The sequence below is a fragment of the Amphiprion ocellaris genome, chromosome 14 (genome assembly GCF_022539595.1).
Source record: "Amphiprion ocellaris isolate individual 3 ecotype Okinawa chromosome 14, ASM2253959v1, whole genome shotgun sequence".
In the NCBI taxonomy this organism is placed as follows: Eukaryota; Metazoa; Chordata; class Actinopteri; family Pomacentridae; genus Amphiprion; species Amphiprion ocellaris.
In genome coordinates, this window is record NC_072779.1 from 5,661,557 (window position 1) to 5,678,362 (window position 16,806).

General features: G+C 38.1%; 2 protein-coding genes across 2 annotated transcripts; both read left to right on the forward strand.

The window, feature by feature from the left end:
* The first annotated feature begins 400 nt into the window (after positions 1-400).
* Positions 401-8,257, forward strand: LOC111563748 (sodium-dependent phosphate transport protein 2A-like). Its single transcript, XM_035944857.2, has 13 exons — positions 401-540; positions 743-898; positions 983-1,126; positions 1,284-1,395; positions 1,482-1,677; positions 2,561-2,656; positions 3,284-3,335; positions 3,638-3,805; positions 3,997-4,113; positions 4,710-4,834; positions 5,013-5,125; positions 5,250-5,533; positions 5,673-8,257. The coding sequence occupies exons 2-13, from the start codon at positions 763-765 to the stop codon at positions 5,969-5,971; spliced, it is 1,842 nt and encodes a 613-aa protein (XP_035800750.1). The 5' UTR covers positions 401-540; positions 743-762; the 3' UTR covers positions 5,972-8,257.
* A 4,027-nt stretch (positions 8,258-12,284) lies between these two features.
* On the forward strand, positions 12,285-16,394 carry LOC118469795 (T-cell surface antigen CD2). The gene is made up of 5 exons (XM_055017427.1): positions 12,285-12,339; positions 12,480-12,806; positions 14,258-14,545; positions 14,712-14,858; positions 16,282-16,394. The coding sequence occupies exons 1-5, from the start codon at positions 12,285-12,287 to the stop codon at positions 16,392-16,394; spliced, it is 930 nt and encodes a 309-aa protein (XP_054873402.1).
* The last annotated feature ends 412 nt before the right edge of the window (positions 16,395-16,806 follow it).

Here is a 16,806-nt window from a genome sequence, read left to right on the forward strand (position 1 = left end):
GTATGACAAAGTGGTGGTAATGTCTTAAATAACCACAAATGAAATCAGCTATGGTCTACCACTAGATGTAGCTGTTGTCTCTAATGTAGTTGACTGTATTTTTGACACTTTTCCATTATAACCTGCAAGTGAATTAGAAACTTTAACTTATTCCCCAAGGATTTTACATACATTTTTGATTGGCATAGTAGTCAAAATTCTTGCAGGGGAACTTTGAAGTGAGACAATAGTAGATGGCTTACAAATAAAAAAATGAAGAAAAAACTGAGGGAGCAGTTCTAAGATGTCCATTAACCAGTCATCCATGCTTTAACGTTAGTAGTTAATCTACACCACACAGTAGCACCTCCCTGTCCTTTTCTGCCATTGTGCTCTTCCTTCTTGCTCATTTTCTCGTTTCATTTTGTGACTTGTTTTCTCTTAGATTACATAAAATGTGCAGTGTAAATCTTCGTTTTCATTAAAAAAAATCTTCGTTTTTATTTTTTTATTAAAACATTGACTTTCTGTAGCAGAGGAACCATTTCATCAAAACCCAAGGTATGTTAAAAACTAAACAAAATATAAACTAAGCACAAGCTATTATATTTGCTAGCAGAAACAGCAGTACAAAGTTACATAGAAGAACTTTCCACCACTGTTACTACCACTAATTGAGCTACAGAACTTCTGCTGTTTAAGTGCTACCAGTACCATTGGTAGAGATATTAACCAATATTACTTCTGCTTCAATTACCCATAGCTAAAGCCCAACATCTGACCATGGAAACTTTGTCAAAACTACAGCGAATGAGAATGGTGGCATCTACTGTCTGCAAAATCCACCTCCTTTTACTGCTTCTGTACTTCTTTGTGTGCTCCCTTGATATTTTAAGTTCTGCCTTCCAACTTGCTGGAGGTAAGTACAGGCAGGTGACTGTTTTAATTGTAATATGCAAAGTTGGATATTAAATTTTAAGGCTGGCCTCCTTTCTCCTTCCAGGCAGGGTAGCAGGGGATATTTTCCAGAAGAATGCTATCCTGTCTAACCCAGTGGCAGGGCTGGTGGTTGGGATACTAGTGACAGTCTTAGTGCAGAGCTCCTCCACTTCCACCTCCATTATAGTCAGCCTGGTTTCTTCTGGTTGTGAGTTAAAGTATCAACAAGACTGTACTTTTAATAATAGTATACCTAGACATCATCACTTGAAAAAACCCAGACCACTGACCACCACATGTCTCAGTTATCTATTTTATCACATTTTTCGATCTCAAACTTTGTCTAATCATGTCTTTCTGTCTAGTGCTGGATGTGCCGTCAGCCATTCCTATCATCATGGGCTCCAACATTGGAACATCAGTCACTAATACCATTGTTGCTCTAATGCAGGCTGGAGAGAGAGAGGAGTTTGAGAGGTACAACTTTGTGTGTATATGTATTGTATGTTTATGATTGTATTTACCTTTAAAAAAATAATAAACTGCAATTGTTTGCATTTCAGGGCATTTGCTGGCGCTACAGTCCATGACTGCTTTAACTGGTTGTCCGTCTTGGTGCTTCTCCCTCTGGAAGCTGTGAGTGGGCTGTTGAGGAGACTGTCACAGGCTGTGGTCGACACACTCCAACTTAGTAGTGGAGACGAAGCTCCTGAGCTTCTTAAAGTCATCACTGAACCACTGACTAAACTGATAATCCAGGTACTGTGCCTGAAAAATTCATTCAGCACAAAAAATATTTTACAATTCAAGACACATATAGAAGCAAATTTAATCTGCCAATGACAATGCAGACTTTGACTCTATTTATATTCTTATTATTTATACTATTGTCCTGGATGTTTCTGAAAGGCTGGCTGTGACTTTAAGAGGATATCACAGCTCCTCAGATTGGGCAATAGTACTGTGTCAGTGATTATTCCTAGTGTGCCGAGTGCAGTGGGCAGAAACTGCACAGGATTTCTGGGGAACTTAGAACTTTCTATTGTGCTTGAATTGGCCTTCAGTTAGGAGCAGAGACATAAAACATGTACCACAGCACCACATACTGTCTGAGCTACATCATACTACAGCTCTTGAATGGTTAAAAACTATTAGCTTTAGTAAACACTGCATCATTCATTTAGAAGAAGAAAAAAAAAATCACATTATTATTTTACATCAGAAGATCACCCATTAAACTAATTTCCCATTGTTATTTTACAGCAGTGCAACTGCAACAAGCTGCAGTTAAAATGCTTGGGCTCTTAAGCAACAAAGTACAAACTAAAAAGTAGCCACGTGCCCCTTTACAAAACCTTTCACAGGAATTCCATAAAACACTGTGTACACCTCATTACGAGACATAAAGATGTAGCATGGTCTAGTTTATGGTGAGAACATGCTACCTTAGTCTAAACTAAGGAACTAAACTTAAAAAGTTGGCTACCAAACAAAAATCTTTTACAAAGAGGTGGCAGGTAATAATTCCATCACTAAATTTATTTTGTAGCCTCTCCCCTATAGACAACTAGTAGCAGTAAAATGTAACTCTACTCCAGTGTAAAAACAATAACAATGACATAACATTGCTTTCTACATGTAGCTGGATGGCTCAGTCATTACAGCAATCGCTACCGGAGACCAAAGCGCGAAGAACAAGAGTCTGGTGAAGCAGTGGTGTCAGACCACAACATTGAAGGTAATAGTACAAGACTATATATGCTATGGTAATGTAAGCTGAATGTCCGTTTCTTCTCATTTACTTCAGGTTAAACATTAGTCACAATTTTAGCGAGCTAAAAGATATTACTCATTTAAAATATATAATGGTCGGGTTGGTTCTGGAGATCATGCTGTATATGTTCAATAGCTCAAAAACGTTCATCATGTCTTCTTGTTGATACTTTAGTTTCTGATTCTTTTGTTCAGACATTAGGTGAATAGATAGATGTTATTTACCTTGCTTGACAGTCTCACTGACAGCGTGACGTGTCAGCCGGCAGATTTTGACAGCCGGCATTTGCGGCATGCCCAGTAGAGTCGCCAGATGCCGCAAATGCCGGCTGTCAAAATCTGCCGGCTGACACGTCACGCTGTCAGTGAGACTGTCAAGCAAGGTAAATAACATCTATCTATTCACCTAATGTCTGAACAAAAGAATCAGAAACTAATGTATATGTTCAACTATTTATAAATTTGAACTTCTTGCCTATTGTGTAGAACCAGATATATGCTTAAACTACTTTTTAGCAATGTTCAAGGAAGTAGAATATTTCAGTTATCCTCATCTCTTTGCTTCAGTCTACTTGTTTATTTTTGTTAACAGGACAATGATACATCCTGGGGAACGCACAACCTTTCAGAACAAACACAGAAATGTATGCAATTTTGTCAGTTTGTCATTAATTCTGTGATCAGCTGTCTATCGAAAAATTCATCTCCTCTCTCATACATTTTTTCCTTCTACTTGAGTGTTTAAATCACGAAATTTAACTGCATCAATAGTCATGCATCGACTTGCACTTCAAATTAAACTGATGAAAAAGTTACAAGTTTGTCAGCAGTTCTGAGAAAACTGTGGTAATTCTTTTTCTTTCAGATCTTGGTAGTTACATTTGGTCTCTTACTTGCTCTGTATGTAATTATCATTAAAATGTTATATGTCTGTTTTTCAACTCAGGTATGCATCTCTTTGTGGACTGCTCTTTGTCAGACTTGGCCATAGGTCTGATTCTCCTGGCTTGTTCCCTGTTGGTCCTGTGTAGCTGCCTGATAACGCTAGTTAAACTGCTCAACTCCCTGCTGAAGGGCCAGGTGGCCAATGCTATTAACAATGTTGTTAACACAGGTAATATAAAAATAAGATTGTGCAAATGCTAAATGAATCACAGCTAAACTCCCAGCTCTTCATTTATGTTGACCTAAAATGGATGCCACATTTAACCGCACTCCTCACTTTTAACATATAAACAGAGACATCATAACTGATTTTGGAAATATTAAAGTCTCTCTTTCTTACTGTGTTGCCCTGCCCTGTAGACTTTCCCTATCCATTCACCTGGCTGGCAGGTTATCTGGCTATACTGGTGGGAGCGGGCATGACCTTTTTGGTCCAGAGCAGTTCTGTCTTCACATCTGCCATCACTCCACTCATAGGTAAGAACACAAAAACCATAAAATTATCACGCAAATGATTGTTTAACACCTACCTACGAACTTAACATAGATTTTTTTACATTGCAATGTGCTAAATGTACTTGCTCAATGTGTTTGCTACCACATAATTTACAAAAAGATGATATAAGAAACAAGCTATTTGTGCCTTTTGTACCAATTTACATCAGCATTCTCATCTCTTTTGCTGTTCACTTCAACAGCCAAATGACTGCCTCAGTGTTTGTACAGTTACATGCAGCACTCTTGCTTGCCTTGGTACACCATTAACAGGACTAAGAGATCACAGTTAGGCATGTTAATGGAAAAAGCCCCATTTGTCTGTGCTCAACCTGAAGAATGATTTTTTTTTTTTTTTTTTTTTTTAAAAATCTTGGTCAACCAGTAACAAGTACTATTCTGACTTAAAATGCTGTACTGTGATCTTTTTACATTTACCTTCGTTTGTGGTTGTTAGTTTTAGTTTGTATAGAGCTCAAAGTGTTTGGTGATTTCAACTAAATTAACTTGAACTTGTGGATTTTACTGAATGCAGAATAGAAGCTATATTACTTAGTGTTTATACTGTGACCCCTCAGGGATTGGTGTGATCAGTATTGAACGAGCCTACCCTTTAACCCTTGGATCCAATCTTGGAACCACAACCACAGCTACACTAGCAGCCCTAGCTAGTCCAGGAGACAAGCTAGCTGCTGCCACACAGGTACATACACCGTCATGGCCCTCAAGCTGCACTTTGAAGATCTGTCTGAAATCTGTCTTTTACCGCATTTTTCTAAGGGAAAGACTTCTGCACCTTTGTCATGCATGCTCGTTCGTGCCTTCTCTTTGTCACGCTCTCTTGCCAGCATCTTTCATCCTCACCTCCTCTTTTGTTTCAGGTTGCTTTGTGTCATTTTTTCTTTAACCTCCTTGGTATCCTGCTGTGGTATCCCATACCAGCCACCCGATTACCCATACGTATGGCCTGTGCTCTCGGCAATCACACTGCCAGGTATGCTAAAAAATTATTTCTGCATAATATCTCCAGATGGGTCCTGACTGCAATGCAAATCTAAATATTCTGACAAGGAATAAAAAGACAAAGACTAATAAACACATATAAAACACATTTTTAGGTACCGCTGGTTTGCTGTCTTGTACCTCCTCCTCTGTTTTCTGCTACTCCCATCCCTCATATTCGGTCTCTCCATGGCTGGCTGGAAGGTGATGACTGGGATTGGCGTGCCAATCATTACTGTGATTATATTTGTTGCAACAGTAAACATCCTCCAGGTGCAAAGACCTGACTGTTTGCCACCGAGGCTACAGAACTGGGACTTTCTTCCTGGTTGGATGACCTCATTGCAGCCCCTGGATGATGTCATCACTAGGGTGACCCTGTGGAACAGGCAAGGAAAAGGTAAATATCTCTGCTATTATCATAACAGAAATGGACAGCTTTTTTTTTTTTTTTTTTTACTCCAGGCACTGTGGCACTAATTTACATTTTTCATTGTTTTTGTACAATGGATCCTCTCTTTGCCATTTTTTGCTTGAAGGTTGGTGCTTCAGGAGAGATGACAGTCCAGTAACGTCAGTGGAGGCCATTACTGTCATTCCTGAGAGAAGTGTAAGGGAGAAATGGCAGCAGAATGTGGACAAGCAACAGACTGATGAGAACTGGATGAAACAAAGAGGATTGGACAGCCCTGGATGCTGTGATTTACAACAGTTTCATGAAAATAATACAGACATCAAACCTAGCAACATATCTACAGAAAATAAAATGTATCACTCCACAAACAAAGAGATAAAGTCAAACAATGACAGCTCTCATCTGCAGAGCACTCACTTGTAGCACTGTGTCTAGCACATCTTAAACTAAGGTGTGTCAAAACTTGTATAAACAAACAACTGTGGGAAAAACCCAAACGCTCATACCAAAACAGCAAACTGCAACCACTCCAAACAACCACAAGTGCATGAGAGAGCACAGCAGAGCAAATTTCACAGAGCAGGACATAGCAGTATACATCTGTACAAAAGGCCGAAAATCCCTGCTTTGAAGATCATATGTGCATGTAAAACCAGCTATGTAACCATTTTTGAACTTATTACAGAGGAGGTCTGGAGGCCAACTAATCAATCAGCCTATGTTATACACAGATCAGGCATAACATTATGACCACCTACCTAATACTATGTTGGTCCCCCTTTAACTGCTAAAACAGCCCTGAACCGTCGAGGCATGGACCCCACTAGACCCCTGAAAATGTGCTCTGGTATCTGGCAGCAAGATGTTAGCAGCAGATCCTAGAAGTTCTGGATGTTGCGAGGTGGGGCCCCCATGGGTCAGACCAGCACATCCTACAGCTGCTCCACTGGATTGAGATCTGGGGAATTTGGAGGCAAAACCAACACCTCAAACTCATTGTTCTGATGCTGAACCATTCCTGAATCATTTGCTTTGTGGCACAGAGTATTATCCTGCTGAAAGAAGTCACAGCCATCATGGAATACCGTTTCCATGAAACGGTGTACATGGTCTGCAACAATGTTTAGGTACGTGGTATGTATCAAATTAACATCCACATGGATGGCAAGACCCAAGTTTTCCCAGCAGAACATTGCCCCAAAGCATCACACTGCCTCCGCCAGCTTGCCTTCTTCCCATAGTGCATCCTGGTGCCATGTGTTCCCCACGCACCCCGCCATCCATGTGATGTAAAAGATAACGTGATTCATCAGACCCTGCCACCTTCTTCCATTGCTCTGTGGTCCACTTCTGATGCTCACGTGCCCATTGTTGGTGCTTTCAGTGGCACACAGGGTCAGCACTGGTGCCCTGACTGGTCTACAGCTATGCAGCTCCATACGCAATAAACTGTGATGCATTGTGTGTTCTGACACCTCTCTATCAGAAGCAGCATTAACTTCTTCAGCAATCTGAGCAACAGTAGGTCATCTGTTGCATCGGACCACACGGTCAGCCTTCGCTACCCATGTGACTGCACCATGACCCTCTCGCCGGTTCACCACTGTTCCTTCCTTGGACCACTGTTAATAGACACTGACCATTGCTGACTGGTAACACCTCACAACAGTTTTGGAGATGCTCTGATCCAATTGTCTAGCTATCACAATTTGGCCCTTTTCAAAATCACTCAAATCCTTAAGCTTGTCTATTTTTCCTGCTTCTAACACATTGACTTTGAGAACTAAATGTTCACCTACTGCCTAATATATTCAACCCACTAGCAGGTGCCATTATAAAGAGATCATCTGCGTTATTCACTTCACCTGTCAGTGGTGATAATGTTATGCCTGATCGGTGTATAGCCTATTGCTAGCTTTCTGTCGTATGCAGATATTGACTGACAGTACAAAAAGCATATTGTAGTCTGAATGCTCTGCCCAAAAGACAACACAGATAAGCTTATTTTTTGTGTATTGTAAAATTCTCTGCTCAGCAAATGTTCTGGGCAATCTATTCACAAACAACTGAAAATTACACTACTGCATGTATGGTTTGTATTTATATTTTTTTTAAAAAGAAACTAAGAAATTTTATATCACATTTTCTAAACCGTCAAGTATCAAAAGAAGCACCAACCCTGTCAGTTGGTCTGATACCTGGCCACTGAATTGGGGAAACTTATTTTACAATCAAATCAAACAGTTTTAGAGTAGGATATGAATAGCTAATATATGGCACACTGGTTTCTTCCCACAATCCACACAGACAATAATTAACAGGCAAGCTTTACTTTAACACTGCTGATGTACGAGGAGTCTGTGAATGCTAAATGCGGTATGTACTCATTTCTGCAGTAGCTGCACAAGCAAGATATGAACTAGCAAACCCAAAACAGGAACCTTATTTAAACAAAGAAAGAACACTGTCTTGGTATGATATTAACAGAAATATTGAATAAAATACTGATATGATTTAAAAAGCTGTATGAATATATGGTATTATGGCATTGTATTTTTATTTTTTGGTTTTCCATGTATGTTTTTCAAAGTAAACATGAAAAGAAAAACTTAAGCAAACCTGTCCTCTGCTGTTGTTAATATGTGCAGTTGATGCCAGAAGATTGCAGGTTTATCAGAAAAGATCAGGAGCAACCTTCTTTGTCTGCTGGTTAAAATAGATGGGCATTTCTGGTGGCACTGATGTGCATTTTAAAAACTTGCCATGATCAAATAAAACACAAAGTGTTTACCAAGTTTTGTTGTAAGGTGAAAGGCACAGCAACCTGTGGTTACAGAAGCGATGAAGTGCGTCTTCCTTGGGCCTGTGAGTTTCAAGAAGGATATCAAGGCTTAAGCTGTGACAGAAAATGAAAAAAAGCTGTGGTTTCTAACAGACAGCTAGACATGTGGGTAAATTGTAATAACTTTGCAGCCTGTGAGAATGTTAAGTGATGCAGATATGAGACAGGAAGTTTAAACTTCTCTGTGTATTCTTCACAGAAAGATATTAAGTGAATAATTAGCACATTTTCAGACATTAAATTATTTTCATGATTCTGTAAGCTTAACATGTTTAATATTTTTAATGCAGCTTCCTTGGTAACCATCCAAAAACAACATGGTGACCACTTTCAAATGCAAATGCTGCAAGAAATGTGACCAAAACTACACTGTGTGCTTATGAGTTACACTTAGTGTTAAGCAGCACATATTTTCATTTGGAGTATACGGGGAATCATGTCAGGTTCCTCCTATATAATAAAGATCTTTAGCTCTTTGATGTTAAAAAGAAAGGGGGATGATTATTTTCTCAAATAATCATCTGACTAACTGCCCATCGTAAGTAGAACGTTTTGTTAAAGGGGATGTGGCAATGATAACCTGAAACTGCTTTAACAGTTTCACAAAGCTGTGTGCCAGAGGTGCTTTGATGGCACGGAGGGAGATCTACGCAATATTACAGACTTAAAACAAGGTTTTTCTTCAACTGAATTCGGTGCATCTCTGAGAGGAAACGTCTAAATTAAACTGTAACCAGAATACCTCACTAGCAGACCATCTGCTTTTCTGTAACGACTCAGCTCAGACAGGTGTGAGAGCAAAAATTGCTTTGAAAATAGTGAAAGAAGTTGTTCTGATTGTGAATAAACTACATGTAATGTTATAATGTTAAAGACTGAGGGAACTTAAAAGAAATTGATCACCACTGCAGTCGACCAAGACAACAATATCATATTTGACTTAGCTTTTGAAATAAGATGAAACTCATTCTTCACATGGCACAGCTCAGCTTTCAAAAGCAACGGTTTCAGGTATTTTGTAGTGAATACTGAGGCTACCTATTGATTTTCACTTGGTCTACAGCATTTGACACATCCAACAAATCACTGGCTGCCTTCTGTCTAGCCGATATCCTGTTTTGTATACCGTAATTCCACATCAGCTAAAGTAGAAGCTACACTATATTTTTTTTGTTTATCAGCTTTCACTTGCCTGCTGCTTGGAGAGCTGGTGTCGCTTTACTTCTTTAAACTCTGCCTGCTGGTATCTGCCTTGTGTATGAATAACAAAAACGTTGCTTGTTAATGAAGGTAAGTGAAGAGAATTTCAATGGAAGCTATGCCATCAACATTCCCATAGCTGTCCCTCTCAAAAAGAATAAATGAACACAACACTGACTGCATCAGTTTCTTTAGCTTGGTAAATTATACAAACATCCCGACTGTAATTTCAATATACCTCTATATATTTTTTTCTTTACAAAAGTCCCATGAGATAGAGGGAATTAAAAAACAGAGCAATTTTTCCAAAGTGCACATCAGTCTCGTGCATCTGATATACAGTGCTGTGAAAAACTATTTCCTGATGTCTTCCATTATTTCATATTTGTCACAGTTAAATGTTCCAGATCATCACACTAATATTTACATTTATTGAATATTATACAGAGATAACCCACAGGAAATAAAATGGTGCTTTAAAATGATGGTTTATTGAAGACTTATTAAAACCTATATCAGCCCTGTGAAAAAGTAATTGAACCCCCAAATAACTGGTTGGGCCACCCTTGACAGCAACAACTGCAGTTAAACATTTGCCTACTTCTTTGCAGAATAGTTTTAACTGAGTCGTATTGCATGGTTTTCGATCATGAACTGTTGTTTTCTGGTCTTGCCACAGCATCTGAATTGGATTCAAGCCCAGACATTGACTGAGCCACTCCAAAAGCTTAATTTTGTCCTTAGAGCCATTCAGAAGTGGACTTGCTTGTGTGCTTTGGTTCATTATCAAGCTGCATAATCCATTTGAGTTTGAGCTATAGGTCTTAAACTGATGGGTGGATGTTCTCCAGGAGGATTTTCTGATAGAGCAGAATTCATGGCTCCATTAATTATGACAAGTTGTCCGCGTCCAGTGAAAGCAAAGAAGCACCAAACAATCACACTACCACCATGTTTCACTGTTGGCATGATGTTGTTCTTGTGGAATGCAGTACTAGGCTTTTGGCCAGATGTAACTTTCAAAAGTTCCACCCTTGACTCATCAGTCCACAAGATATCATACCAAAAGGCGGGAAACGTCATTGTCTTTGCAGTTGATGTTCCTTATTCATTTAAGTCAATAAAATTCTAAATATCAGATGGTTACCAGTCTGCTATATTGAAATGTTCAATGCAGACCAAGTGGAATGTAATGTCAGACAACTAGACAAAAAATTGTTTTGTCTACAGCAGAGTCAGTGACACACTAGGAGGCCTGAACAAGTTTAAAATTAGGTACCGTCATTAAGTCAGGGACAGAGAAAGGTGAAAAAAGCAGTGTTGGATTGTTGTATCATCAATTCAGGAAGCTGACTGAGAAAGTTTGGTTTTGTGCAGATGTTTCTCACAAATGCATAAATGCTTTTAGTGAATGAAAAAAGCTACATACACTAAATTAAGAAATAGGAAGTATCCATTTCCTCCTCTTTGCATACCCACATAAAAAGTGAAATGTCTTTCAAATGGCATTTTCCAGAGAAAGTTTGTCTGCTAAAAAGGAAGTGGCCCCCCTTAAAATTTAAACAAAATAGTAATACAAATGTCAGTATGTCACTTTTGAAATCAACTATTCACACCTATGCATTTTGTGCATTATTTATGCCTCCAGGCAAAAACCGAAACTCACACCTCAGTAACAACAACAACCTTTTACACCAACACAACTCTGCAACTGTTGTTCAGTTTTCATTGTTCTGCAAAACTGAGACAATTGCTACAGGTCTGTTTAAAAGTAATTTCTACTATAGTACTCTGTTTTCCTGAGGATATTTTAAAGTTTTACATTTCACTCAGTGCATTTAGAAAATTTGTGTTTGAAAATAGCATAAGAGTAAGAGGCCAATATACAAACAGCAACTTGCTCTGGGGTCAGGGATATGGGTTCTGTAAAGCGTCTCGAGACAATTTGACTGTAATTGGCGCTATATAAATAAAATTGAATTGAATTGAATGTGGAAAGTTACATAAAGTAATTTGCACGATTGTATAAATGCCCTTGGAAGGTGCACACAGATCACACAGGTGATTAAATTTGAAGGCAGAAGAAAAAAAAATCCCCTTTAAGCCACAAAGTCTGTCACTGGCCATTATTTTACTCTGAGACACTATTATTTGTCAGCAGCCTTTATCTGATTAGTGGATCATGAAAGATTCAGTCTGTTACAATAAAAGTAGCAGAACCTTGTACTTCAGTCTTTGTCAAGTTGAGAGGAACATCTCAGCAGCCGCTTCCTTGATTCTCATCACACAATGAGACAGCAAAAGGAAGAAGAGCATAAACCAGCCTTCTCGTGAAAATTCACAGGTCAGTCTCGGATAGCAAGTGAACATCACGCCGCTGTGACTGAGGTAAGTGATGAATTTGATTTTGTAACCATGTATGCAGATAGTGTTGAAAAATGCTGCTGCGTTGCACTGCACTTTTAATGATCTGATGATTTGTAGAAATAGATATTACTTTTATTACTGCTTTTACTAAAACTCTCTGATTTTGCTAATCATGTGGAACAAGCTTAATTATATATTTAAGTGACTTTTTGGCTTCACCCAAACCATCAGCCTGAACCTAAAGCAATTCTATATTCATTGGTTTTCACCAAAAAAACGAAATGTGATTGCATGTAAATGTCTACACATTTATGTGTCACAGAAATCATGATTGCCATCTACATAATCATTGCAGTTCTGGCGACAACAGCTCTGGTGAAAGGTATACTTCAGTTTTACAGTATGGTGTACTGTTGATTTAGTGCTGAAATATTAATTGAATGTTCTTTATTTACTTTTCTTTTTCTGATTTATATTTCAGTCTGTATTTAGATTAACATTTAGATTTTTTGTTTCTTTTAGGGTCAATTGAATGCAATTTTTCTGATTCTACTGAACCTCGTCAGTGTTTTGGAGCAGTCGGAGAGCTGCTGATTTTCCATCTGTCAGATAAAGCCAATCCTGAGCTTACTTTGTTCAAGGATGGCAAACAAAGGATTCTAAAAATAGACAAACATGGCAACGTGACGCTCCATGAAGAGTATGCAAATCAGTCTGAACTCACCTATGAACATGGAACATTGAAACTACTTAACACCATGAAGATACACTCTGGAGATTACGAGATGGAAGAATTCAGTTCTGATGGAAAGTTACTGAAAAAAGTCAAAGTTCATCTAGAAATACAAGGTAGGTAATGTAAGGTTGCTTTAAAAACAAAAAACAATGATGGTCATCTTCTTATTCCTACAAATATCACCTGTCTACTAACTCTTTAATGTCCAACTTTGGTAAAAAGTGACCCGAGCTAATGTTTTGCTCAGTATCTTTGCATGCTATGCATATTCATTATCACTGGAATTTCACTAAATCCTCAGCTAAAGTATCTCAACATCAAATGAACACTTGTTTATAAACAGAAAAACATTAGTTGTGTTTAAATCACTTCTCTGTAAATGTATCACATGGGTGAAAAATCCCTCATATGTATTCTAAACTGAATTCGACATTTTTTTTTTGGCATTTTACCTTTAAAGAGTGATGTGAAATGTGGAGAAAGAGTGCACAGAATATGCTGTGAAGGTCTGACTGGAAATTTAACCAGGGACTCACTGCTGATGAAATTTGTGCCCCTGCTGTAGGCACCTTAACTACTTGGTTATCAGGCAGGCACCTGGAAACCTTTCAGAAACTCTTCTCAATAGAATTTGATAGCAGCCTGCGATTTATTTTCATATGTGTAATCCATCTATCCACTCATTGGCTTTATCTTATACAGGGTTGCAGGGGGTTGGAGGGTATTCCAGCTGACACTGGGTGAGACATGGGTTACATGCTGCACAGGTCACCGTCCCCTTGAAGGACTATCAGAAAGACAGATAAATATCTATGCTCAGACCTACAACCAATTTAGAAGTACCAGCTGACACAGGGACAGGAAGAACATGAAAACTGTACACAGAAAAGCTTCAGCCAATCAGCAGGCTCTAACCCACAACCTGCTTGCAGTGAGGTGATAGTGCTAAACACTACATCACCGTGATGCTAGTGTATTGTGGACCTCTCCCCTCAAATTCACAATTTCACCAATGTGACATATTAAGGGTTACAACAAATATTCAAGTGTTCCTCGATTTACAAGTTTGTACACATGTAGTTCTTCCAACAATTTTCTCTATTCCTACTATTTTTACATTGTAGAACATTAATGATAATGAAAAAACCCTAAATACTATATGGATGTACGTGGGAAGTAAAAAGATCTGAAAGCATAACATACTCTTAATGTTGGATTTTTCCATCTTTTACGGTGTTTAAAATAATTATTGAGATAGTCTCACCTGGGGATTTGGTGAGTTTTTGGGGAACATTGAAAGTCTGTGACACAGAGGAATAAATTTTGGGTGCCTAGCTATGGTCCTTACTGACATGCCAGCATCAGCCATGCCAGTGTTTCCTTCTCATCCGTCTCTTCTGTTCTGGGCTTCATGTCATTTAAAAAAAGGCTGCATATTAAAATGGCCTTTTACAGTCTCTGTTCAAAGACAGAAAAGAAGACTATCTGCATGCTGCAATTATATTTAAATCTAAACAAAAAAAAAAAACAAAACTCTTACGTTGTGTTGTATGATGTCTTTCAGGTCCAGTGTCAAAGCCAGCTGTGTGTCAGACATGTTTGTCAGCAACACAGATGCAGGTCAGCTGTTCCTCTGAGGGAGATAACGTAACATTTATTATGACTTTGGATGGTCATTTACTGATACAAAACAGTGACTGCTACCAGTCCCTGAACAGCTGGGCAGCTGAAAAACTCAATGTTACCATCAACCTATACGGGCAGCTGACAGGAAACGTGAAGTGTCAAGTTTGGAACAATGTCAGCAGAGATGAAACAGTTCTTCACCTGTCAAGCTGTGGGGGTACTGTAGGTAAGGGTTGTTGTATTAAGACTTAGAATTCTGTTTCAGATTACATACATATTTTCAGTCACAAACCTAAATACTGATTAAAGGAAAAACAAGAAATATTCAATAGGCATCCTGGTACAGTATCTTGTTGTAATTGTTTGTGTTATTTGATATTCGTGTTTTCTAGGTGTTGCTACAACCTTTCCGGTTGTGACCGTGACTGTGATTGCTAGTGTTGTCGCACTCTTCGTTCTTCTGGTTTTGAGTCTTGCTATACTTTCTCGTAAAAAAACACCACAAATCACCACAACATGCCCCACAAATGTTACTGAGGGTAAGCAAATACAAACTTGCTTGAAAAGATTTTTTTGCTTTTAATAGATTTCTTCTGGAATACCACATCTAATGACAAATCTGTTTTCATTTTTTTCAGGCAACGATGAATCTGAAGTAATTTACACAAGTGTTCAAGTGAAACAAAATACAAGAAAAGCCTGAACCGACAATCACAATACAACATAATTTTTTCCCTCAAAACATAATTGGCTTGCACCATTTTATTATCATGGCTCACTGTATTCATAGCTTGAAACAAAGTGAAATATGTTTTTGTTACATAATTAGAATACTTGTACTGTTTAACAGTTTTGCATATGCTTCTCTAATGTAACCATGCTTTAATGGAATCAATTTTATGTCAGTCGATTTGTGATAGGCAGGAGGGAAAATAATTTTGAAAAACATTCCTAACAAACATTTTGACTTTTTAAAAATCAATATAGTGATATAATGGTAAATTTCTCTCTTTTCATACAAAATATCAAGTATTATCAAGGTCAAACAGAATAAAAAGATGATTAAGCTGCTCTAAAGGTTTCAATGCAACTGCTAAGAGCAAGCAAAGTATGGTAAATGAAGCTTTGGTCTGTAATAGGTAATTAGTTAAAAATTTAACTAAAAAAAAGTCTTGTCGTGATAATTTTAGTATGCACAATGTCCTTGCAGTTACTAAGTTGGCTCTGTAGTACATAATGGCCTGGCTGCACTTCATTAAGAGTCAGCTATAGGGCGAAAAAAAACACCCTGGTTTGTTTGTAATTCATTAAACCAATCGCAATCATCTTAGGCAGCGCTAAGCAAAGCATGCAGCTTCGGTGTTTTTTTTTTAAATAGTGACAGGTGGAATTGTTTTGGTGGAAAACATGCATGTGGGGAGGGAAGCATTGTCATTAAAACGGACAATCCACCAACAAAGCTGCCTAACTGCACAGCCCAAATCCTCAACAAAACACTTTTGTACTATAGGGTGGGAGATCAACCGTAACCCTGCATGCATATACTTGTAGTCTGGACAACTTAGGCTTTTGAAGTGTAACTTCTTCCTCAGAGATATTTCAGCCAACCTTAAGGTACTAAAACCATTTCTCTTTCGGTCGTTTTATCTAATTTAAGCAGCTAAAAATAAGACACGCACCAATAAGTGTGACTGAAGCGGCAACAGTGAGAATGGAAAAAGCTGTGGTTTTAACACACGCACAGTAGGTTTCAATTCTAGGGTGATAACTTCCTTGACATTTAAAAGGAGGGGCTTAGTAACTTCCAAAAAAAAAAAAGTCTGTTCTACACTGTTGTAAGCTTCCTATACAACTAAAAAGAAGAAAACAGTGTTTTGTTTTACTTGTCTGTTTTTTTTTATTATGATTATATTTTGGATTTTTTTTTCATTCATTTTGATTATTAACTGTTGTGTAGTTTAGCTGGGAGCCTTTTACCAGAGGAAGTAAGAGTTGCAGTAACCATCACTGACCACAGGATGGAGCCAAAGGCCAACACAGGCAGCCAGATAGTGAAGAAAGGAAACTACCATTAGGACAACAACTTCAGTAACTACTTATTCATTGTATTATTGTTGTTGATTTAATCTGTATTTGATGTAAAGCACAGTCAAATCCTGGAAGAACATTTTAACCACACTGATTGTAATAAATTACAGACCATATGATCTGCGATATATTGTGAAAAATGTACTGTAAAACAAATGAGCCTTTGGACAGTAAAGGCTTTTTCAGAGTACATGTTCATCTAATCTACACTTTGTCAAGGAAAATACATTTACGAGTGATGGAATAAGACACTGATAAAATCATTGCTCATTATGTATTTAAAGTATTATTTAACCTTTTTTCTCTCTTCAGTGGCACAATGGCATGATCCTCAATATATTCAGACAAATTGTTCCTTTGCTAAACATTGCATTTTCAGACTCGGAGTAACTGCTGACT

Bases quoted from the DNA above. Each gene is read 5' to 3' on its own strand.
- LOC111563748 (XM_035944857.2), top strand. From the start codon at position 763: ATGGAAACTTTGTCAAAACTACAGCGAATGAGAATGGTGGCATCTACT. The intron at 899-982 runs GTAAGTACAGGC...TTCTCCTTCCAG, and splicing joins TGCCTTCCAACTTGCTGGAG to GCAGGGTAGCAGGGGATATT. The intron at 2,657-3,283 runs GTAATAGTACAA...TTTTGTTAACAG, and splicing joins GTCAGACCACAACATTGAAG to GACAATGATACATCCTGGGG.
- LOC118469795 (XM_055017427.1), top strand. From the start codon at position 12,285: ATGATTGCCATCTACATAATCATTGCAGTTCTGGCGACAACAGCTCTG. The intron at 12,340-12,479 runs GTATACTTCAGT...TGTTTCTTTTAG, and splicing joins GACAACAGCTCTGGTGAAAG to GGTCAATTGAATGCAATTTT. The intron at 14,546-14,711 runs GTAAGGGTTGTT...CGTGTTTTCTAG, and splicing joins AAGCTGTGGGGGTACTGTAG to GTGTTGCTACAACCTTTCCG.